Raw genomic sequence first — 24,883 nt, forward strand, 5'->3', positions numbered from 1 at the left:
AATAAAATAATCATCTTCCTAATAGGTGCTCGTTCCTGTCAAAGTCATCGTATTTTCAGATGAGTAAAAAAAGGGGCCCAGGAGCTCTGCAGATACCAAGCAAACGTACATGGAAGTTGCAGCCTCCCATACTGTGTGTATATGTGTTAAGGGGGCAGTGACCAGTACACATAGTTCTATACACTGAAAGGCATGTATTATTGCTAGCACAGTCTAATATTTTTTATGGAATGCAGAGTGGCAAAGGGTGGCAGTGACTGCTGCCCACTGCATTTTGCTGTTTTGTTTTGTAAATCAAGTGTATGGGAGATTGCCAAGAGCTTCAAATGAGTATTGGCTAGTATATCCAAACTTTTTGTGCTGAATAGTTCTCCCAAATGGGTTAAAGTACTATTTTAAGCTTGTTTTTAGAAATTAATAGCCTCTCATAAGGAATGATACAAACTGAGGGCATTTTTGGGAAAAAAAAGCTAAGGTTAATATGAGAATGTGTAGGGTTGCTAGGCATAGTTAGGCTTTATTACGAATTCTCCACTGATATGCAGTACACATGTAGGATCTGCTTTATGGAAGAGATGGCAAAGTTTGAGATTTCTTGTACCTTTTTATGATCGTGCTATAAATGTTCTGTATGGTAATCCAAAATTCTTCTTATGTCTGATTCAATGAATACATTTTTCCTCTTATATTTTCAGCTCACTGGGGTAAATGACAAAATGGCAGAATACAGCAGCACAGCTGGTGTGACCTCCATAAATGCAGCACTGATGCACACATTGCAGAGACACAGAGATATCCTGCAGGTAATTGATACGTCACATTCTAGCAATTTGGTGCGCTGTTATTTTTTCTCACTGACTGTGAGAGTTCAGCTTGGGAATCAGGCATTCACAAAAGGAATTAAACAAATATTTGGCTTGTTTTAAAAGTGATAATTTTGCACACAGGGCACCAATAATTAATGTATCTATCAGAGTTCATAGCAGTTAGTGGAAAAGATTTAGGCCTCAATATTTACATCCAGTCAATGGATGCAGACTATTACTCACATCGTATTTTAAGGGAGTATTCAAATGTTTTATACATTAGAGCCAAAATCCAGACAAAACACGGAGATCTTTATAGAACAGCTGTTTTACCTGTCCAGAGTATTTGTCTTTCTGCCTATCCAAGTCTAAGACTTAACATCTCAGGACAAATGACACCACTGTTAGTTATAGACTGTAAAAGGAATATTGTGTCCTCTTTTCACCCCAGCCTGCTGACTAGTCATGTTATAAATTAAAGCTTTTTCTGATTAGTTTCTACAAATAAAATTCTGATCCAAATTCTTTGTATTTAAAAGATATCCACTAGAGGGCAGTACATGACATTGTTATTTTGCTTGCCCACTTCAAGATGCTGGTTGCAACCATATGAATGGTTTGTTTTGTGCTATGTTACTGATGATATACTAGTGCAGGCCCTCAAGTGGGGCTTCGCTCTGCCCTGCTTTGTCTACCGCAAACCAGTTTTGTGATTGTAGCTAACACCAATGATTTGTTCTGTCTGCAAGGGTGACATTCTTTCCATACTCATGTACTGTTAGCTGTGGATACAGTAAATATAGGAGGGATTTTTTAAGACCTCAAAGGTATTTTAAGGATTCCTTTAAGTTAAGTTTCAAGAAAGTGGCCCAGCTGTTCCCTGACTTGTGACACCCTGCTGCATTTAATGGCGTATTATTTGTTCTTATTAGGAAGGCCAAATACAATTTTGTTTTCATATAGCTGTGAGCACTCCATACAAGATGTTTTTTCATGGGAATGGTTGTGTATGTAGTCAGTTTAGAAGAAGGTAAAGTTTAGTGGTGGTTTCTTTTTCTTTTCAATTAAAAAAAACACTAAATCAGATTCCATTGGTACTTCCATAGCAGTTGCAGTCTTTTGTGGTCATTTTCCCAGTGAATTTCAAGTTGTTAATATTAAAGTCTCAACAGTGGTAATTCATAATATTAATGGCAGCAGGGCAATGTTTTATCTCCTTCTTATATCCATTCACATACTGGTTAGTGAAGGAAAGAGCTAAAAAAATTGTGAAATATTACTGGGCTTGATAGCAATTTGTTTTCAATATTTTCTGCTGTTGTACCTTTTAGTATTATTATAGGCAAAAGGTTATGTTTTGTTATGTTTAGTAATAAGTCTGCACATGTTTTATAACCTTTATGTTGAACTATATATTAATCTTATTACTTGTATCCGCTCAAATAGCTAGTAATGCTGTATATATATTAATAGATGTGAGTGTTCCTTTACAGGATTACACACATGAATTCCACAAAACAAAAGCCAATTTCCAGGCAATTCGAGAAAGGGAAGATCTCATGGGATCAGTACGGAAGGATATTGAGTAAGTCACAAATGATGTTAGGGAATCAGTGGTCAGTGCACAGCTTTTATTTCTGTAATTTACTGCTGTTTTTAGGCTGTTGATCCCTTTAAAGGAACATCTAATGGTGTTTGTATCACTTCTTTAATCCTGACATGTATATTTAAATACTGTAACCTTATGGTTTCTATAACAACTTTGTTAGGAAAATACAGAGCTGTGAAGAAATCTATATATTATGGTGTCATTTCCCGACTGTATGGGGTAGCTAAAATCTGTTTCGTAGGACTACATCATAACTAAGATCCTAAGATTTACATACACTGCAGTGTACATATACTTGGAGAAGCCAAGTCTGGAAATACAGCACAAAAAGCACATCACATTTTGCAGCAATACCTTTGCTGCAAATAACTAAACTTTGAACCTTTTGAAACACCTTGATTCTTTTTTTCTAGCCATTCTGTTTTAGATTTTTTGGTTTGGTTGGGATCATTTTTCTTTTTTCATGTCATAATTTTCTCCGCACAGGTGATCGCACAGGTGGCCTCATATTTGCCCCTTGAACAGCGGTCGCCAACTTTTCCGACCTCACGGACCACTTAATTCATAATTTTAAATCCTGTGGACCATTAAAATGAATTTTTAAAAAAAAAAAATACATTTGTAAAATTATGATCTTCCTAATGGTGCTTGACAAGGACTGTGGAGGCTCTGATTCATTGATCAGCTCACGGTTAAGTGAAGTATTACTGTTGTTACTATTTCCATTAGTTGCATTATCTTTGGTATTACTGAAGAAATGCAAAATATTCAATACCCATTATGCGTTTATTTCATTCAAATCTAAGACCAAACAAGAGATGATAGTTATCAAAGTCAAACTATTTGATGCCATTAAATATAACAGTTAATGAAAATACACAGAGTTCGTACTTACCTAAAAGATCATCTGAGAAATAAATAAAACAATCGCATGAGAATCGGTATTCGCGGAGCAGGGTGACTGTTGTAATGGTGGAAATAATACTGAAGCGTACGGCTTGGTAACTTAAGACTACACTGACGTCATGCTGCGCCTCCCTTGTTTTTCTGTCTCTAGTACAGTTCATGAATTTAGTGCAATATAAAGGCGAAAATTGTCATTCAGAATATAAAAATTTATTAGAATATTATTTTTGTTTTGTTATTCATAAAACATAAAAATTCCAAATAATGTCCACATTTTTCTGTGGACCACCAAAATGTTTTCGTGGACCACCAGTGGTCCATGGACCACTGGTTGGCGACCGCTGCTCTAGAACACTTTGGAGTACATAGGAGCTCTTGGTAGATTCATTGGGCCTGATTTATGAAAACTCTCCAAGGCTAAATGAAGATAGACTTTCATCCGTGAAGCTGGGTGATCCAGCAAACATGGAATGGATTTCTCTAGGTTTGCTGGGTCACAGAGCTTCACTGATGAAAGTGTGTACTCTCTAGCCTTGGAGAGCTTTAATAAATCAGACCCAATGACTGCAAGGTGTCTTTGTCCTGTGGCTGCAGGATATATACACACACTTAATTACATACGCAGATGCTTACCGGCTACTTAATTGGGTACACCTTGCTAGTATCTGATTGGGCCCCCCTTTTGCCAGCACCCTGAAGTTGTTAAATCAAGGAAGAATATATACATGCAATTATGTTCTTGATGCCAAATTCTGACCCTACTATCCTAAAGTCCCAGCAGAAATTTGGACCAGGTAACATGTTTCCAATTTTTTCTTGTACAATTTTGGTGAGATTATGCAGATTATTGTGAGATCAGAGATTTTCTTCTGCATACCTTGTGTTTTTTTGAATTTCCATTGGCTTTCTTTAAGCTCAAACCAGTCTGGCAATTCTCCTCTAACCTCTTTTGCCCCACAACACAAAGTTAATAATTTCACTGTGCAATGTAAGAGAATGAAAGAAGGGATCTGAATGATAGATATTTATCATTAACTTTTGAAATTTGAGAATTAAAGCATTACATTGTGTATGTGAAAGGGCTGTGTTGCCCTTTCATTTTGATGTTGTTGTTCCCAGCAAAATAATGAGCATGCAGTACCTTCATGGAACACTCAATCCTTCTTGGTTTTAAATACGAGCAGAAATAATGCTGAGCACATGGTGTTAAAAGCATATTATCTTTGCGATAGAGATGATTAGTAAAGAATTGACAGCTCAGGTCCTGTGTAAATCTTGATATTTTCATGTAAATTTGTGTTTCTGAACCTGGTATCTAAATATGTTGCCTGCTTTCACTGAAGATATTCTCCACCTGTTTTTCCCTATGCATAATTTGCATTGCTTACATGTGTGGAAGGTTTATTTGCAGTCTTTTTTTCTTCTCTGATCATTCTGCATGTGTGTATACATGTCACAGCCCCTTAATTGACTAGCACTATACACATGTGAAGTTTGGCATTCTATAAATCAATAACTATAAATCTTTGTGTGGATAAAAAAAAGTAGCTTTTCAATTTTGTTTCTGCATTTAAATAAAAACAAAAATATAAGCCTTCTCAATTATGGTACTTCCTGTCTAAAGTTGAGCCTTTTTTATATTACAGATCTTACAAAACTGGGTCTGGAGTGAACAACAGGAGAACAGAGTTGTTTCTGAAAGAACATGAGCACCTCCGAAGGTAAGATGGGAACATCAGTAGCATGATGTCTAGTCAGCAGTAAACGGGAAGAGCCTAATATGTACAGTATGGATTTTAGCCTTCCAGGGCCTAATTGCTGTTGACAAAGAGCTAATGGTCAATAGGCTGAACCAGCAGCAATGCATATAGAAAGAGTTCATGCTCTATAGCTAAGTACGAGTTCAGCAAGTTTAAGAATAGAATTCATTACAAGAAAAGGGACTTCCTCGAAAGTAACAGGTCATCACAAATGTGGAACCTCTTTGTTTTGAATCACTTACCCATTGTAAAGCATATCATTTTGCTACAGATACTGACCTACTGAAAAGCAGTAAATCATCACTAGAGTGGTTACATAGCTCCCATTAAACATGCCCTGTTAAGTGCTATGTCCTGCTTTTATATATCCTACAGATAATTGTATTTTACATAGATAGATAGATAGATATTACACATGATTTTGTTGCCGAGTAACTAACATTTGTAAAATTCAACAATACCGGTAACATTGATATAAATATTAAAAACAAGCAATATTATTATTATTATACAGGATTTATATAACGCCAACATATTACACAGCGTTGTTCATTAAATAGGGGTTGCAAATGACAGACTAATACAGACAGTGATACAGAAGGAGAGGACCCTGGCCCGAAGAGCTTACAATCTAGTAGGTGGGGGGATATGTAGTGGTGGGAAGTAGTGATGATTTCAAAAGACAGAAGAAGACGGGTAGGCAAGTTTGAAAAAAATGGGTGTTGAGTGCTCTTTTAAATGAGCAGAAAGTAGGAGCAAGCCAAATAGGACGAGAAAGACCATTCCAGAGAGTTGGGGCAGGTCTAGAGAAGTCCTGTCCATGCGTGTGATGAGGTTATGAGTGAGGAAGTCATTAGTAGGTCATTGGAGGAGCAGAGAGAGCGACTGGGGGAGTACTTTTTTTTTTACCAGGTCAGAAATGTAAGTGGGAAAATAACTGTGGAGGGATATGAAAGCAAAGCACAGGAGCTTGAGTTTGATTCTAAGGTGAAATGGAAGCCAGTGTAGAGATCTGCAAAGAGATGCAGCGAAAGAGGAGCGGTGGGAAGGATGGATGAGTCTGGCTGAAGCATTCATAATAGATTGTAGAGGAGAGAGTCGGTATAGTGGAATACCAGAGAGGAGAATGTTACAGTAGTCCAAACGAGATAAGAGCATGTACAAGATGTTTGGTGGTTTCAGGGGACAGGTAGGGGCGGATTTTGGAGGTGTTGCGTAGGTGAAAGTTACAGGACCTGAAAATGTTCTGAATATGGGGGGTAAATGAGAGGGCCAAATCAAAGGTGACACCAAGACAACATACCTGAGGGGAGCCGTGAGCGAGAGAGAGTCTGGCCTAGTGTGTATGTATGTGTATATATATATATATATATATAAAAACACAAAGAAACTATTATGGTGCTTGGCATGAAGAGTGGCCAAGCTTGCCAGCGCACGTTTGACCAGGGCCCCTTAAAAAAAATTTCAGGATACTTTAAGAAAACCTACGGCGTGTGATCCTTTCCAGCTCATTTCTAAAATGGCGACTGTAACAAAAAAAAAAGGAAAAATTTAAAAAATAGTTAATATGCATTTATTGTTAAGGGTTCAAAGAATGTCTGGCTGAATGGTAGGCCCCCACACATTTTTACCTCTCCAAATCTGGCCCTCTTTGCAAAAAGTTTGGACACCCCGGTCTTAGAGAAAATTGTAGAATTCTAGTGCATGAAACCTAGTTCATCAAATATTGATTGTGTTGATTATCACTCCCTAAAGCAGATAGCACAGTGGCTGTGTGGTTAGCACTCTGGCCTTTGCAGGTCCCAGGTTCAAATCTCAGCTGGTTCTCCCTATCTCTGCGTGGGTTTCCTCTGGGTACTCTGGTTTCCTCCCACATTCCAAAAACATGCAGTTAGGTTAATTGGATTCCCCCCCTTAAAAACTGACCTTATACTGCGTTAATGACAAATGACTTAGGGACATTAGATTGTGAGCTCCCTTGAGGGACAGCCATGGACTTTGTACAGCACTTCGTAATATGTGAGCACTATATAAATACTGGATAGTAATAATTTATTAGCATGTTCTAGTAATTTATAACAAGCAGCTGTAGTTTTCTATTGTTGTTTCCAGGGGGCAGTGTGTGTTTGTCACCTATACTTAAACCATCACAATATAAATCAGCATTTCCAAAAGTGCCCACTGCAAGTTTTTTTATATATATGAAAAAAAAAGTAAAAAAAAGTGTTTACTAAATAAATACAGAGCAAAACATCAAATTCTCAACCTAAAAGGTGTCAAAATCAATCACCAGACCACCCAAGTTAAAAACATGGATGTTGTTGCACTGTGTGTATGTATATACAAAACTAGGAAGTGCAGTTAGTTTCTTTTTGTTTGCTGCTTTTGTATAGTCTGTGTCATACTTCTTTAAATCAAAATTAAAAGAATCTAAAACTGATTTTATTGTGTTTGGTCATAATATCTGACTGTCATTTGGTTCTAATAGTCCAGTAGAAATATTCAATACTACAGTATCACAGAGCCAAAAACAAATTTTTGAAGATTTTTACCTGATTTGTATAATAAGATTTATTCACTATTTTCACCATGAATAATTTTTCTCTCAGTTCAGTTTTACCTTTTCTTACCTAGCACTACTATACCCTCCAGTGGCATTCCCATAGCCTGAATGCTGTGCTTCAGTCCACCCATTCTCATAAAAAGTATGCTTCAAAGTAGGGCCACTTGTCAAACTCCTTGTCTGATGCCACAACATCTGGACTAACTAAAGCACAAAGTTCTAGGCTGACTAAACCACAACAGTCAAGCTCCAACATTGTATAAAACAAATAACACAGATCTTGTCATATGCAGTCTGAATTTTAATATGTGTCTTTGCTACCATGTAAATGCCTTCTTATTCCTTTCCCTATAATTTTCTGGATGAGGAATATGAAGGCTGTAATACCTGCCTGTCTATCTTCAATACGTTCCCTGACATTGATTTGTAACAATTATCTAAATCCGGAGATCTGACTTTATATTCTGTAGATCAGTGAATAAAAAAGTTAAAGCAGCAGGCATGCAGACAAGTAGCATTTCCAATAGGAGGTCTTTATTGGCAGCGTCAGTATTGCTCTCAGTTTTGACTTTCTTTAATTTGACTGCTTTGACTTGCATGAGATAGCCATACTCTCCAGAAACTTTATGATAGTCTTGCTTAGTTTAGTTGCATGAAAATCATGCAGCTAAAAAGTCAGTAAATCCTAATCTTGTTTATGGTATAATGCACGCAGGTACATTAGTTATAGGTGATCATACTTGCCTTTTTTGTGCGTATTGTGCTTTTTTTAGTCCGCATACAGATTTAAAGATTTTCTACATTTGGCTTGCTGTCCATTATATATTTACACATTTTTGTTAATGAAGCTGTAACCACGTCCGAAACTGGCCTTTTGCTTAACTGCATTTTTACAGTACAACGCAAGACAAAATTAGCAGTTGTCTTCTAGAAGTTCCAAAACCTTCTAAGTCTTGATAGATTATTTGGGATATTTTTATTTTTTTTTTGATTACCTAACTGATGCAGACAGCAAGAGTCCATTATCCAATATTACCACACTTATCAAAGGTTATAACTTCCATTATACCTAAAGCATCCACCCCAAAAATGGTATTGTACAATATCAAAGTGATAAGACAAAGTGTTAAATTATGGATAGCATTCTTATTATTCACTCTTTTATGCACTTTGACAAGTAATCTAGTCAGACTTCATACTGTTTCTCTAGTTTCTAAATTTGCCTACCATTATTTCTCAGCTTTAAAAGACCAATCTGATAAGTTGCAGAGCTCATCTACATCTCACATACCCGTTGTCATTTTATGGTGACTAAATTTATTTTCTGCTTTCCTTCAATTTATTATGTTTATGTACCGTCAGGTCTGGATACGTGATTTATACAGAGTCACTTCATGATGCTACGCTACAGAAAAACTAGATATTTTACTGAGCTGATTTAAAAAAAATATTTGGTTTAATATCCTAAAAGCCACATTTCTGTACTTTTTAAATTTCTGTACTATTGTAAATTACTGTACTATTTAAATTTCATTTGGACGTTTAGTATGGAGCTTAGTTATGGAGCATTAATTAAATATAACTTGCATATTATACTGTACTTAGTATAGTATATGAAACCATTCACATCGATGTGCAGTACTTACAACCACATTTTAATTCTGATATTGCATAAATCCACACTCTATGGTGCAATAAATCTGCAAGTGTAACTCCGCTTTTGTTTAGAAAAATAGAAAATGTTCTCTGTGGGTTGAATATATTCTTTGCAAGAATGTTAGAAAACTTCTTTGCAGTCCTCAGACAACTTCCCCTTCCAGAAAAAAAGGGTTCTGTTAGGCTGCATAGTTATAAGTAAGCTGCCAATGATTATATTTTTTTTGTCAATAATTTTTTTGGAGTTTTCAAAAAATTACAAGACAATCAGAAGAGGGAAGAGTAAACGATACAATAAAAATAAAAACAGGAGAACCAGAACAATACAATTGCAAAATATGCATGTGGTCGAAAACACATTATATTCCAAACAGAATGAAGGAGAACCCAAAACAGCCAATAGTAATAAAAAATGAAATTGGTAACATCATAAATTAAATAATCTGCAGTCTAAATCAGGTGAAGCATGGTGATCTAGCCAGGCTGACCAGACCTTATGAAATTTAGGCATAGAGTCACTAACAACTGCCGTCATCTTCTCAAGAACCATAGTGTCTGATAACCAAGATAACACTGCCTGAAAACTAAGGGAAGGTTTCTTCCATTCAGGCGCTTTAACCTGGCGGGTAGCCCAAAATAATGAACAAAATTAATTTACATGTATTTCTGGGAAAAGTGTGATTTGGTTTATGAAGTAAAGCCTCCCAGGGGTCCTTCCAGATCGTCACATTCAAAACCGATTTAATATGATTAAAGACTCTGATCCAAAGCCTCTTGACTATAGGGCAATCCCACCAGATATGGTAAAAAGAACCCACAGCACCACATCCTCTGAAACAGTGAGGGCTACTCCCCACAACAAACTTGGTGATTCTGTCAGGAGCCAGATTTTTCGTGCAATCACATTTGGTGAGCAACTGGCTACAGCCTGCCGGATCTCCTCCCACTCCTCCATAGCAAGAGTAGAACACAAATCAGACTCCCATTTTGACATATACTGAGGGGGTTGCATATTCATCTGGAGTAATGTTACATAAAGAAAGGATATCAAGCCAGAAGAGCCAACATTTTTTAAACAACATGATTCAAAACTCGTCAGCCGGAGGGGAGTGCCCATAGTGTTCACAAGAAGATCGCTAATATAATGTCTAATTTGTATATAGTTATAAAATTCGCTGGAAGGCAGTTCCCAATTTTTCTGAAAAATATTCAAAAGATTTGACCCCAGAAAAAGACAACAAATCATTACCAAAATGTACAGGTCTAACTGCCCACCAGCGAAAAGCTATAAGATTATCAAACGCTGATTCAAAGGAAAGACCGTTGAGAATTCCAATTAAGGGCGTGTCTTTAGAAATCAAGTTTGCAGCATGTTTAAATCTATCCCATAACCCCAATGCATATGACAAGGTGGGGTCAGCCACGAAAGGTCGTTTAGGGCGATGAAGGGTCACCAAAGGAGCCAATTGAGCTGCCAGGATGTATTTATAGAAATTCAGAACCCACAATCCTCCTATCAGCTTAGTTTGATACATCACCTTTTCTCAAACCCGTGGTCTATTTGGGTGCCAGATAAACTGTAATACTTTCTGTTGTTCAGCCCTAATGACCTTCAAAGGAACAGGTATGGGAGGGAAGTGTGCGGGACAAATAAAGCAACCTTGGGAGATATGACATTTTGATGGCATGAATCCTACCCAACCACGACAAAGGGTGGAGCTGCCATTTAGAGCGTAAGGTAGAGAGATCCTTAAAAGTGGCGGATAGTTAGCCTGGTATAGCGAAGAAAGTCACTACTGATGGTGGTAAAGTATCATTTAAGGCCTTAATTTATTATTGTTTACCACCAAACCAGAAATCTCTGCAAACTGAGAAAGTAACGAACCCAAGTTTGGCAGAGCAAAAATTACATTTTTTTTGAACCGTGATCTTGAATCTGGAAGTTCTACATCTAGACATTAACATTATCTTTTTCTGTGTAGTTTTTTGGTCATTGATCTCTTTATGGACTCTCTTTCTAGTCTGTCCTGCAAGGGCATTGACTTGGTGGAAAGCCCCTTACTGAAAGATTAACATTTACGCCATACTCTAATTTGTCCAGTGGTGTGAACTGAAGAAAATTCCTATAAATTTATCAGTTTACATTTGCGCAAATGCAACTTTTAACTTACATGGGGCTTTCCTATACTGCTGTTGGCTAGGGTGTGAATGAAGGGTGGGTATATTCTGTTTGACTATGCAACCATTCAACCTACCAGTATGTTTTGGGATGCGGGAGAGAACCCATGCAAACACTTCAACTTGAGTACATTTCAATTTTATGAAACCAGTGTCCTAGCAAAGATTCGATCTCAGTGCTGCAAAGCAAGAGCGCAAGCCATTGGGAGATGTACACACCTCTACCTCTTCTCTAGCTACCCTTTTCTTTCCCACTTGTTATAGCATGGGGCTATCAGCGCTGAGGGAAAGCAGCATTATAGGCCCCATGGACCCTGTTTATGTCATGTCTGTACCGGAACATGGGCAGTGGCAGTAGTGGCAAAACAAAGGGTACCAGGTAAGAGTGCCCAGCGCTGCATTGATTTCCCCCAGTGGGTTTGATAGTTCCACCGGTATTACAAATAGCAAATTCTTGGTAATTTTGTATCTATGACATTGCACATCTTGAAATGACTGATGATCAAACAAAGATGTTACATTTCTGTAAATTGGTGCTCAATTTCTATTTAATACAGTGTTGTTGGAAATTGATGAATTGTTTGAATCTTGTTGAAAAGCTGGTTTTCTAAACATCCATCATGTCGTGACTTTGAAATTGTGTACAATTTTAATGTTATAGGAGGATTTGCTGACACCACCATGATGATAAATGAAAAAAGATATTTCCCAAGAGATCCATACTTGTAGTAGCCATTTTTGGAGGCAGAAAATACAATTGGGACAACAGGAACATAGTTGTTTTGTGCATTATACATCACAGAAAGAAAGTAGCATCTTTTAAAGTCTTAATTCAAGTTACCTTTAAATAAGATATCCAATAACATTCACAGATATATTAGGATTTTCTCCTAAAGTTGGTATATTTAAGAATATATAGTTTATTTACTTAGTTTGCTCCAAAATTTTCTTCAGTTATTTTGTGTAGATGAGACATTTAGAAATCTGCTTAAATAGTCCAACTACACAGATAGGATTTAAAGGTATATAAAATGTTTTTCTTAGTCTGTGTAAAGCACACATGTACTTATTTTCCTTTTATAAAATATTTTGATATTAGTAGGTACTAGCAGTCTATTTCCTTTCCAAAAGAAGTTTTCAGTTGTAACTCACTCCTTAGATATCCTACACCTCCCTTCCCAAATTTAACTTGGAAACCTAGGCTACATATACATGTCAGGTGATTCATCTGATTAATGTTTCAGGGCTAGTATCAGACGAGAATCTGACGTGTGTACAGCGCTGGTCCGACATCGTTTGTAGATCCGTCCTGGCAGATCCACGAACAACTGCTTATACAAGTGAAGGGGAGAAAGCACAGCCAGGTGACGCTTGCTTCCTCTCCCCCTTCTATCTCTATAGAGCAGAATGGCTCTGTATCTAAAATGCTGGTTCATGCATCTTTCAGTCTTTTGTAGTTGGAAAGGATCTTGACAGATAATTTCAGATGACAAAAGTCTAATGTGTGTATGCAGCCCTATTCTCATGTGTGTTAGGAAGCCGGGGTTACGTGTGCAGTGGTGCAGCCATTTCCATTCTACTTTGTGGTTTTAATAGGCCAAGGCGACCTGCTGCAGTACCATGTAATAGGGGTGTACCCACAAAACATTGTTCTAAAGGCATTTCAAGATGGAAAAAAAATCATTAGTTCTGCATAAGAGGATTTAAAGCTGTGTAACAACAATAGGTTTTGTGAGTACAGGTCTGCTTTAAAAACAATGACTTTGCAGGGTTCTCCCCAGGCACTTTTAGCTGGGCGCACCACCCGGCACTTTTCAGCACCCACCTGGCTGTTTTTGGGTAGTTACCAAAGAGTTTGTTCACAATACAAGGGCTGCCACCCACCTAAAATTTCTTCCCACCCGCCTTAAAAAAAATTCTGGGTTGAGCACTGACTTTGGAAGGAAGGAAAGTTTAGAAATATAGATTTATTTTGTTTTGCTTGTTGGATTTCTTTTCATTACCTGTCCTATTGATACTGCTTGTTAGTGTGTTACAGGAGGTCCCTAAGACAGAAAATCTCCCCCATAGGTAAACAGCAGCCCCAACACTTTCCCACTATATTGGAAACAAAGGGCAAAAATACCTTGAGACTAAATTTTCAGCATTGGCTGGTGTTTTGGGAGAACCAGAAGTGTGTTTTTTATGCCTTGCAAAGCTTTTATTTCCTGTTCCATCTGATTTCTTTTCTCCATTCTGCTAATATTCTGTTAATCATAAACCATAGAATTTGTTGCCACCGAATGTCTATTTTAATAATTAGAGGTTATCATATGAAGTCCTGTTTTCTGCAGAAGTTAGAAAGTAGCTATAATAGAGTACTGGTTTAGTATATAAAAACACATTTATTGGTATACCTTAGAGCAGAGGTCGGCAAACTCCGGCCTTTAGGCCAGTTAGGGCCTAGCTGGTAGTTTGTTCTGGCCTAACACCGCCTGGCTGATCTGGTCTAATTCCAACAGTCCACCCGCTGCTCCGAAGCCTTGGGTTGCTGGCCTGCGATTAGGCTGGAACAAACTGCCGGAGCCGCATGTGGCTCATGAGCCTCCTCTTGCTTTGGCTCCCTGAAGGGAATTCCCTCTCCTCCGCAATGCATACGTGGGAGAGGGAATTTTCCCTATTTACCCTGGGGGTGGAAGTGTAAGCCCAGCCGGGGTAAAAAGGGAACATTTCGTCTCCTTGTTATGCATTGTGGAGGAGAGGGAATTCCCTTCAGGGGGCATTCCTTGTGGGGGGCGGAGCCATTAGGACGGGACTCGAGAGAGAGTCCGGCCTAGTGTGCTCCTGCCTACCCCTGAAATGGCCTAGTGGCCAAAAAAGTTTGGTGACTCCTGCCTTAGGGAACTCGACCCAACACCATATTTTCATTACTGGCTGGAATTGTACTTTATTTACAGATTAGATTAGATTGGATTTCAAATGTTTTTTTGATGTTTTTGTTTACTTGTCTGGAAGCAAAGCTGATGAAAAATAAAAATACATTATTTCTGCAAGTCTTTTCTAAGCCCTAGAGCTGTACACTAATGAAGCTTAATGCTCAGGGGTAGAATAGCTTCCACCTAATTATAAACATTTTTACTTAAACCAGATGTGTATGGGCTAAGTCCTTTTATCTTTCCTGAGCATTTGTTTTATCCTTAAAATTCCCAGCACTGCAGACAAATGAACGTCATTTCTTGAGGCTTCAATCTCTGCCGGTCTTAGAGATTGCCTATTTGATGCCGGCAGAAGCAATTTTCCTTTTTCTGCGTGTGCTGTCACCTCTTCACCCAAAGAGTTTTCTGTACAAAGAAAAACTATCTCCTTTTAAAAGACAGATCTATGTCTAAATAGGGCAGACATATCAGCTTGACTAATAATTAGATTCCATCCCTAAAATGTAATATTTACTTGGCTATTTCTGATTTTAAACAGGGGCTCTAGCAATCACTATTTTTTACCTAAAATGATTGATAGGGCTACAGTCATAAAAGAACTCCTTCACATCCAGCACATCTGCTCCCCACTGTATATTGATAGGAGCTTGGCCCACATGTGTTGTCAGACCAGCAAGGGGGAAGCTGGGGACAGGTGTCCCCAGCTGCCCTCATGCTGGATTGGCTCTATAGGAAGATTGTAATCACCCAAATCCTACCTGTTCTAAAAAGAAGATGAAGTGACCAAACCCATTCTATCCAATTGTACAGGCTGAAGGAGAGACACCTCCCCTATGACTATTATAATAAGGATTTACAGAGCAGATTTCATAAATATAAAATATGAATATGAAAACATAAATATAATGCATGTAATGAAAAGCAGACAAAATCTTCCACAGCCTGAAACAGAGACCCTCCCATAAAGTAAACAGCAAATCAATAAAATGATAAGGTTGGTAAATTGGGGTTGTAGGTGACTGACTGTTAGGGTTAGGAAGTCGTGTGCTAAGGAAGAGGACGAAGTGTTTTTATACCCAAAAACAAAACCTTTTCCAGTCTTACTATGTCAGTGCTTTTTCATCCTTTTGTATCAGAAGAACAACAACAGAACGTCAACCTCGTACCTTCTGAAATATAAAAACCTGTGGTTCTGATGAAGTCAAGACAAATCAGTTGTTTACAGTCAGCACAGGAAGTACTCTCAAGATTTTTCTCTCTCACTCCTCTGTTGTATATTTCAATAACTAATGTAATATTTAACAGATCAAAATAGGATAAAATAAGTGAAGTTCATTGTTGGGGATACTTTTTTTTTTTTTTTTTTTTTTTTTTGTTACAATCGTTTTTATTGGGTTTTAACAGTACAAACACATGTAAAAAAGGACACATACATAAAAATCGAAATGGGGGCAAAAGCCCATGGTTGCAAAAAAGAACATCATAAAACAAGTGTCACTTTTCATATACAAACCATTGTTGACATAAATTGGGGAAGACTATAGGGAAGGTACAAAAGGAGGGTATGGGGGAAACTCGGGGAAGAACACACACAGCTAACAGTTGTTAATAGCCTAAACAGGGCGGCATAACAAATACTAGGGGTCCGAGGAGTCCAATAAACCACGAGAGCCTCGTTTCGGCTCTCTGTAACCTTCCAGGGTACTCCCGGGGACACAACATGGATCCCTGTTCAAAAACTAGATGGTAAGCCCAGGGGTAGGGGTAGGGGTGGGGTTAGAGGTATGGCGACGCCCGGCTGGCCTGTTCTGCATTCCAGCTCCATATCCGCTTTTAACCCAACTGATTTCTAGTTCTACAACATCCATACATTCTGTTAGGCTCATGGTCAGAGCGATTTAAATTGGGGAGATTCTTTAAACCAGTCCCACGCAGACCATATCACCTTGTATTGCCCCATCATATTCTCATCTTCCGCAATCAGAAATTCCAAACGTTGTATCCTTTCTAATTCTACAAGCCAATCTCTCATTGTAGGTATTATTAGGCTGTTTCCATTTTCTAGGAATAATTATCCTAGCTGCTGTAAGGAAGTGTCTAAGCACATCTTTTTTACTATCCTTTATAGACCCAGGAAGGATAGATAATAACAAGATTTTGGGTGATATCCTTAAATCTGATCCAGTCACTCTGTTATATATGTCAGCGATCTGGTCCCAGAGCCTACGGATTCCCGGGCAATCCCACCAAATATGTAACATAGTGCCCTGCTGAGAATGGCAGCGCCAGCACCTGTCAGGGATTGAGGGGGACATACGGTGGATATCTGTAGGACATAAATACCATCTGGAGACGATTTTATAGTTGGTCTCCTGGGCCTTGCACGGAAGTGCCATTTTATGGGTCAAAATAAACGCCTTTTCCCATTCCATAGGGGAGATATATGACCCCAGTTCTTCCCAATATCTTGTGTAGGTGGGAGCATTGTTAGCATGAGCTCTGATCAGTAACTCATAGAATTGGGAGATTACATGGATCGGCCTATTTGTAGAACATAGTATTGTTTTGAATGCTGTACGGCTCCTTTGTACCGTATGAGTGTTAAGAAATGTCGTTAAAAAGGAGGATAGTTGGTTATATGACAGCCATGCATTCGGCTGCCTCTGCATCCTGGCTTCTAAAGATGAGAAGGGTGGTACCCTCCCATTCTGTAGTACACTATACACCTGCCTATTGTCCTGAGCCGTCCACGATAGAAATTTACTAGCCTTCAGAGCCGGAGCAAATGAGGGATTATCAAACAGGGGGGTCATGGGACCCCCCTATCTTAGTGGACACGTGACCCTCCCTAATGAGACTGTCCCAAACTTTCAAGAGGTCCGAGGTAACAATTGGTAGTGGTTGTTGTATATGTAATATAGACCTATCCACCCATAATAAGGATCTGAGATCGATGGGGGATAAAGAATTTTCCAAGAGAACCCAGCTCTTCCTGTCACTATTGTGAAACCAGTCCACTACCCGGGATAGCATAGTTGCTCTGTAATAACATCTGATATCGGGGACACCCGCGCCACCCAGAGTTTTAGGCCTGGTAAGATGGCTTAATGCTATTCTGGGACGTTTTGTTTTCCACAAGAACTTTCTGCACATTTGTTGCACTTTACCTATAAAGGCTGGCGGTAAGTATATCGGGATCGTCTGGAAAATATACAGCATTTTGGGCAGAATATCCATTTTGAGAGTAATAATTCTAGCGAACCAAGAGAGAGGCATTAGATCGTGTCTACCTAGTTCTGCCTTCAATCTACCCAGTAATGGCTCATAATTATAATAGAACAATTTGGCAGGGTCTGCTGTTATAAAGATCCCTAGATATTTAATCTTTTCAGTACAATGCCTAAAAGATGTGTGGTCTTTAAGAAATTGTACCTGGTCTGGTTGGAGTGAGATATTTAGTAGTTCAGATTTATTAAAATTTACTTTGAAATTGCTCACCCCTCAAAATTTCTCAAATTCTTCCAGAATCGCCGGTATAGATTTCTGTGGGGACGAGACATACAGATGCAGTTCATCCGCAAATAGGGACAACTTATAGTGTTGTTTTCCAATCTGGATCCCCTGTACATTCGGATTCGTCCGCAGGGCCAACGCCAGATGTTCCATCACTATACCATACAGCAAGGGGGATAGTGGGCATCCCTGTCTAGTACCATTAGCAATAGAAAATGGGTTCGATAAGCTACCGTTGACCCTCACACGAGCCCTAGGAGCCGAGTAAAGCGCCGCTATCCTTGCTATCATAAGTGGGCCCAGACCTATCTGGCGTAACGCCTGATACATAAAGGCCCAGTTCACCCTGTCAAATGCCTTCTCAGCGTCCACAAATAACAAACACATAGGGGTCCCTGATATTTTGGCAGCATGGGTTATCAGTAAGGTCTTAACTGTATTATCTCTGGCCTCTCTCCCACCAATAAAGCCAACCTGATCTGTATGTATCAAGTCCGGAAGGTACATGGACAGACGTTTAGCTATCAATTTAGAGAAAAGTTTGGCATCTACATTAATTAAGGATATTGACCTGTAGTTCGAGCACAGAGTGGTCCTTACCGGGTTTAGGGAGAACAGTGATATGTGCCTCCAGACTTTGAGCGAGGAAAAAAGTGTCGCCTGATATGGAAGAAAATACCCGAGTCATAAATGGGACAAGGGCTTCTGCGTGCATCTTGTAAAATTTGGGTGTAAACCCGTCTGGGCCCGGGCTTTTGCCTGCGGGAGTGTTTCTAATTACCACAGATACTTCCTCCTCCAAAAAGGCGGATTCCAAACTAACGAAAACCGCCAGGTCTAATTCTGGCAACGCTGTGGAGGCTGAATAGGAAGTGATTTGTGGAAGGCTATGGACACCCCTTTTGTTTTACCTTCAGGATTGGTGCTGTGAATCCATGTGGTGTAGTAACGATTACTAATAGGGGGCAGCTTTCGAGCATGTAAATGCATTTCCTGGAGCAGTAAGATATGAACTCTAGCTTTGTGTTGACCGTACAAAAATTGGGAGCACTTGATAGGACTATCAAGTCCTTTGGCATTAATAGTGCGTACTTTCAACCCTCGTGGGGCGCGTGACTGGGTAGGCATCGTTACAGCGTCTACAACTACTACCTAGGAAACCAGCTGGCCAACCTTGGAAATAAAAAGACAATCAGCCTGATCCTCCCAGGCGAGTAGGGTGTCGAGGTAATCCGAACAGGCCAGTCAGGATTTAAAATTTGGGCGGGTGCAGGCGGGGGGGGGATTGGGGATTGGGTCAGCAGTCGGCTGGGGAGGGCTTGTTCCCAGTCGTCTACGGGGAATTCAACAGTAGAAGGTTTAACCTTGTTTGCCGCCTTCACCGGCGGTATACCTATGCGGGGTAACGTGGCAGGAAGAGAGAAAAGAAAAATATAACCTTTACATGTGAACCTACTCGGGGGAAAAGCCTATACTGTATTAAAACTTCCTGGAGAAAAAAAAAACATATAGGAGGTGGTTAACGATATCACTGTTGGCAGAAATACAGAACGAGTAAAAACAGCATATATACATCTCAATACAGTATTTCCGTGGACACCCTCCCCAGGGCCCTCATGACATCAGCGAGCCCATACTAATAACATCAGTGAAACCTAGTAACAGGGTAACTAAGCTCGGGGAATCAACAAACAAATTATACTTGAGTCTAGCGAGTCTTGTGTTATCACGAGGCTATGCACAATATGAACATCTCCATACATTACCGGGAAGGTGACCCATCTGGCAACGCCTGTGTATACAACCCTTCAGAGATTAAGTAATAAGCCAATATAAAATCTAGAATATAAAGTTTCCCATATAAACGTCTTAGTCAGGCTAGTTTCTAAGGCACTGTGGATAGAAAGGCCACTTACAGCACAGCTGATTTTGAACAAGTCGGGCCGTGGGGCCGGTGTCCAGGCAACAATGAAGGTGTGAAAGTCCCTTAGGAGCGCAGAGTTGTTGCAGGTAGTGTTGATTCAATCCTTTGTCTAGGGCTATGCGGACATCCAGAAAGGGCAGTCGGTGATGGGTATTGCTGATCCTGACAGGTGGGAGGCCCAAGGGTTAAGGCTAACGGAACAGCAAGCCAATCTGGCAACCGTATGTCAGGAAGCTGAAGGTCCCTCAGAAACTGTGGTAAACCCCCAGATCTAACAATAAGATGAAATGGGTATCCCCAGCGATAGGGGATAGTCCAATCACGGAGCACATCCAACAGGGGTTTAACCGCTCTCCGGAGATCCAGTGTATGTTTGGATAAATCCGGCATCAATTGTATTTGGGCCCCAGCGTATTCAATAACTTTGGCGACTCTGGCTTTCTTCATAATATCCTCTTTGGTTCTATGGAAATGAACGCGGCAGATCACGTCCCGTGGTCGTTGGGGGTCTCTCCCCCGAGGGCCCAGGGTCCTATGCACTCTATTTCAATATCCATATCTGGTGGGATCGCCAGTAGGTTCGCAAATATAGTATAAGCAGCAGTATTTTACTCAGAATTTGTTACTGTTTCCGGGATCCCGCGAATGCGGATATTGTTTTGCCTATTGCGGTTCACGGTGTCATCCTGCAGTAAATAGAGCATATTAATTTGAGCCGCCTGGCGCTCCAAGAGAACAGCATGAGAATCCATTTGAGAAGAAAGTTCCACACAAGTACTCTGAAGCATATTGGTGGTACTAGTCACCTGTTGCAGGGTCTGTTGAATATGGTGGAATTCAGCTTTACAGCTCGCCTCCAACCTCCCAATACTATGATCCAAATCAGACCGCGTTGGGAGCACCCTAGGATGGGCTTTCCAATCCCAATCCTCCTCCACCATCCCTTGACTATATGTGGGCCTGGAAGACTCCCCTGAGCTAGAGAGCATGCTGGGGCTCTTCATATAAGGTATAGGTGATCCTATAGCCTGCCCTGATGGAGGTACCTGGTCTGCTGTGTCCCTCTGGGTGATGTCCGGAGATAGCGCCATTGGTGGGATGGCAAGCTGGTCCGCGTCTGCACGCGACCCGGATCCGCCCGCAAATTGAGGCCGCGGCTTTGCTGCCTGGTCACACGCGGTCCAGCTCCCGGCCGCAAACAGCCCGGGAATACTCCTGGACACGGGCGTCCTCCGGGCGCCCCTTCTGGCTCCCTTTCATTTTGGGTCCCATTACAGCGGGTGAGGAGGCACGGATATGCTGCTCTATGTGGCTTTTCCCCCAGTAGGATACAGAGCTAGGCAAACACGCGTCCTAGTCCACCATCGTCCAGCCACGGCCCCCGGGGATACTTACTTTTATTTTATACTTGGTGCAGAGTTGTGGAACTTTTATTAGCTCTTTATGTTGGACCAGGGTCAGACTTCTAATGCTGATCACAATCACATAATGGATTGAAAACCAACCACAAAATGTGTGCACATATAAACTCTATGCAGAAAGTGTGGAAGTTCAGATCCAGTACATAGAGCTGGAAGGTATTTAACACTTCTACAGAAATAGTTGTTCTTTTTATTTTCAATATATTTGTAGGTCTTGTGTGTTGACATATTAGTGCTCACTGAAGGTGAGATGGAGGTATGTTATCATTTTAATTAGCATTGCTTTCTTTAGTCCCAAAGATTTATCTTGTCATACTTCTTTACCCCTAGTTGATTTTGAACAGGTTTACCTGCTCTTATGTGCCATATTTCACTAGGTACTGCAGTGATAATTTACAGGCCAGCCATACGCTGATTCCAAGCTGTGGCCATCTGCTTCTGTTGTGGCCCTGTGAAGCACAACGGTGTAAGCACTGGCCCAACAAGACTAAACTCTTTAGATCCTTTTCTTTTCTTCCAGATTCTGAGATTTTCCACATCACAGCAAGTAGACTAAGATATGTGCTGAATTTTACCAGAAATCAAATTAGCCCAGCCTCGCTCTTAAGTGTTTGTCCATTTATGTGTCAACTGTGGAAATGAGGGTTAAATGAACGCCTTCCATTAAAGTTTAAACTTCACTGGCTTTCCATTTAGCACTTCAATTGCTAAATTGCTTTATTGCAAAGGCTTAACGATAGATAAGGAAGCTGTTCAGGTTTTCACCATTTACACACAGGTTGACTTATTGTGTCAGAGTACATTTACATTTATAAAGATTCTTATTTTATTTTCAGACTTTTTTTTATAACTGTTTGCAAGTATGCAAAAGCTATGGGTTTTAAATAAAAACAGATTTTTAATGGCTTTTTTATAGGAATATATAGTTTGCAAACTATATTGTAGGGTGGTGCCAGCAATAGAATTTATTTACGGTCTTATAAAAAAAAGATCAAGGTTCCCAATCATCCTCTGCTCCCAAAGGAAACCTGCATTAAGATAAACGTGCACTATGTCATTGTTTATCTTATTATTTTAATTATTTGGTATATTTATTTATTTTTATTTTTTTGTACATGTTTTATGCAACCTGTTTTCTTTGAAATATTTTCAGTTAAATATTTCAGTTACCATTCTTTGCAAATTATTGTATTCATTTTTTATTTACATTTTGGATCCCAACCATTCTTTAAATGTAGATGTGTCCTAAACTTTTTAATTATAGGACCTAAGTAAGAAACTGTTAGTGTTATATGTCTGGAAGATCTGCACCACTGCCGCAGACTCGCTAAAATCTTGTTGTTCACAGTGCAGTTTACCTCTCCTAGCCGTGCAGCAGCAGTTTTCTTTGTGCCTGGGATCTGTCAGCCGTGTGGTTTGAAACTGGGGGTCTGAAAGGGCCCTTATTGTACTCATCAACAATGATGCAAGTGGGTTTGAATATTGAGAGCAATGATGTAGCTTAACATGCAATAGAAAATAGTAAGTGTGTACATTTATATAGTTCAAGTACAGTAGAACCTTGGTTATCTGGCACCCACGGGGAATGGCCGGTTTCAGATAAGTGTTGTTTCTGGTTAACTGAGGTTACTGTGAAACTGATTTTCTAAATTGTTCAGCACTAGACTTGAATGGAGAAACTTGTTCCCATTTACATCTAGTGCTTAATGGCTGAGAAAAGGGAAACCCTGATGACGGCTCAAGCGTCATCAGGTTTCCCTTTTCTCAGCCAATAGCAGGGCAATCAGCGGAGCTCTGCTTTGCTCTCATGACAGCTCTGCTCTCCTGATTGCTCTCACAGCCCTAGTGGAGCTGTGGTATGTGTTCTTAGATGCAGAAGACATGCCACAGCTCCGCTAGGGCTGCAGGAGCAATCAAAAAAAACGGAGCTGTCGGGTGGCGGTTATCTGAATTTTTTGGTTATTTGAGTTCTGGACAACTGGGGTTCTACTGCATCTGGTATATGTAAAATACAGAGTATGATTTCATTATAACACACACACACTGCAAAATTATATATACACACAAGTAGTTTACTCATTTGCAAAACTTTGGTTTATAGAAACCATAAAGGTGCTATTGCAGCACAATGCCACGAGATGTCAATGCTACCAGCATACACTGTGTGCTCTGTCTCCTCCCTGCCATCTGCTGTGGGCTGGAGTTTTGCAGGCCGCCAACCCATGACCCAGGGAAGACCCAACAATTTAGAAACTCTGCTTTCTGCAGTATCTACTCATCTTTGTTCTTAACAAACAGCACACTCAGTGTATTCTTTCTAGAAGTTCTGAAGTTGACTTACTGATCTACCACTTTACACTTACAGTCAGCAATACGCACCTAAAGTCTTATTTCACTGCACTTGTTTTTGATGACTGAGTTCTTAGGTGGATTGTTTCTGAAAATGCCTGATAACCTGAAGGTTAAGTGCAGGTTGGGAGGAACAGTAGCACTTCTAATGCTTGCTGTTGCATATGTTTATTCCTTTACTTTGGAGGAGTAAGAGAGAATCCATTAGATTTGTTCCTGGCATGACTGGAACCGTTGCGGTTAATGTTAATGACTTTCAGTAATGCCTTTTGCCTGCTTACTTTTTACTGCTGAACAAGGGGCTCTTGCAGAGCAAATGACCTAGGAGAGAGCTGACCTGACAAGGAGAAAGTTTAAATACACTCAAGCAGGATCACATGCTTTTGTCTCTGCTTGTTTTTGTAGGTTGGCTGTCAGGATTTCTAGTATATTACATCGGCATTAAAATGTTATTCATATTCTCTTCATAGTCTTTTTCCTAAGAAGCCTATATTTATCATTGCTTTGTTTAATGGTCTGATTTTCAATGTTAATCACTTTTAGAATTTTATTTTGCATTCCTGTACTTGTTTCTTTTAAACATCCCCAGTTTATTAGATTTGTATTTCATATTCTGACTCAGTGTTCTCCCCAGCCCCTTTTAGCTGAGCGCACCACCCGGCACTTTTCAGTAACCACCCGGCTGTTTTTATGTGGCTACTGAAGAGTTGGGTCACAATACAAGGGATGCCACCCGCCTACAATTTCTTCCCACCCGGCTCAAAAAAATTCCTGGGTTGAGCACTGTGACTGTATATTTTAGTTGACAGATGCAGCAGAATTAGTTTGTGTCTATGTTGCATTTTGATAATGATGTAAAATGGCTCTATCTAATGGGGTGTACACTGCATGAACATAAAGAGGTGAAGGGAAATAGTTTTGTCCACATGACTGGTGTGTGGGTAAGGAGATTGACAATTTTAGCTTCAGGCCGATAACATAAATTGCTATTATTATTATTATTGCTGCTAAGTATTTATATAGGGTCAACATATAAATCAGTCTAATGTCACTACCATAGTCATAGTATGATGTTTCTCTTGTAGCCTAAGGCTGAGTTGAGCAAAAACCAATACACTTAATAGCATCTAATAGGTATGGAACATTGAAGGGAGTTGGAGGGTCTAGAGATGCAGATGGTGTCCTTGGCAAGATTTAAATTTGGGACCCATATTGCTGCAATAGAAGAGTACTAGCCACTGAGCTGCCCTGATTTACCAAATCCAGTTAATAAAAGTTGAAGC

The 24,883-nt window shown here is 39.8% G+C and overlaps 1 protein-coding gene across 1 annotated transcript in view; it reads left to right on the top strand.

The window, feature by feature from the left end:
• GOSR1 (golgi SNAP receptor complex member 1) overlaps positions 1-24,883 on the top strand; it is a gene marked incomplete in the record, with an annotated part of 45,143 nt that overhangs the window by 1,148 nt on the left and 19,112 nt on the right. Inside the window, 3 exon segments of the mRNA XM_072430851.1 lie at positions 696-803; positions 2,300-2,391; positions 4,968-5,042. Coding sequence (XP_072286952.1) covers positions 696-803; positions 2,300-2,391; positions 4,968-5,042 — 275 coding nt within the window.

This window comes from Pyxicephalus adspersus, chromosome 1 (genome assembly GCF_032062135.1).
Source record: "Pyxicephalus adspersus chromosome 1, UCB_Pads_2.0, whole genome shotgun sequence".
NCBI lineage: Eukaryota > Metazoa > Chordata > Amphibia > Anura > Pyxicephalidae > Pyxicephalus > Pyxicephalus adspersus.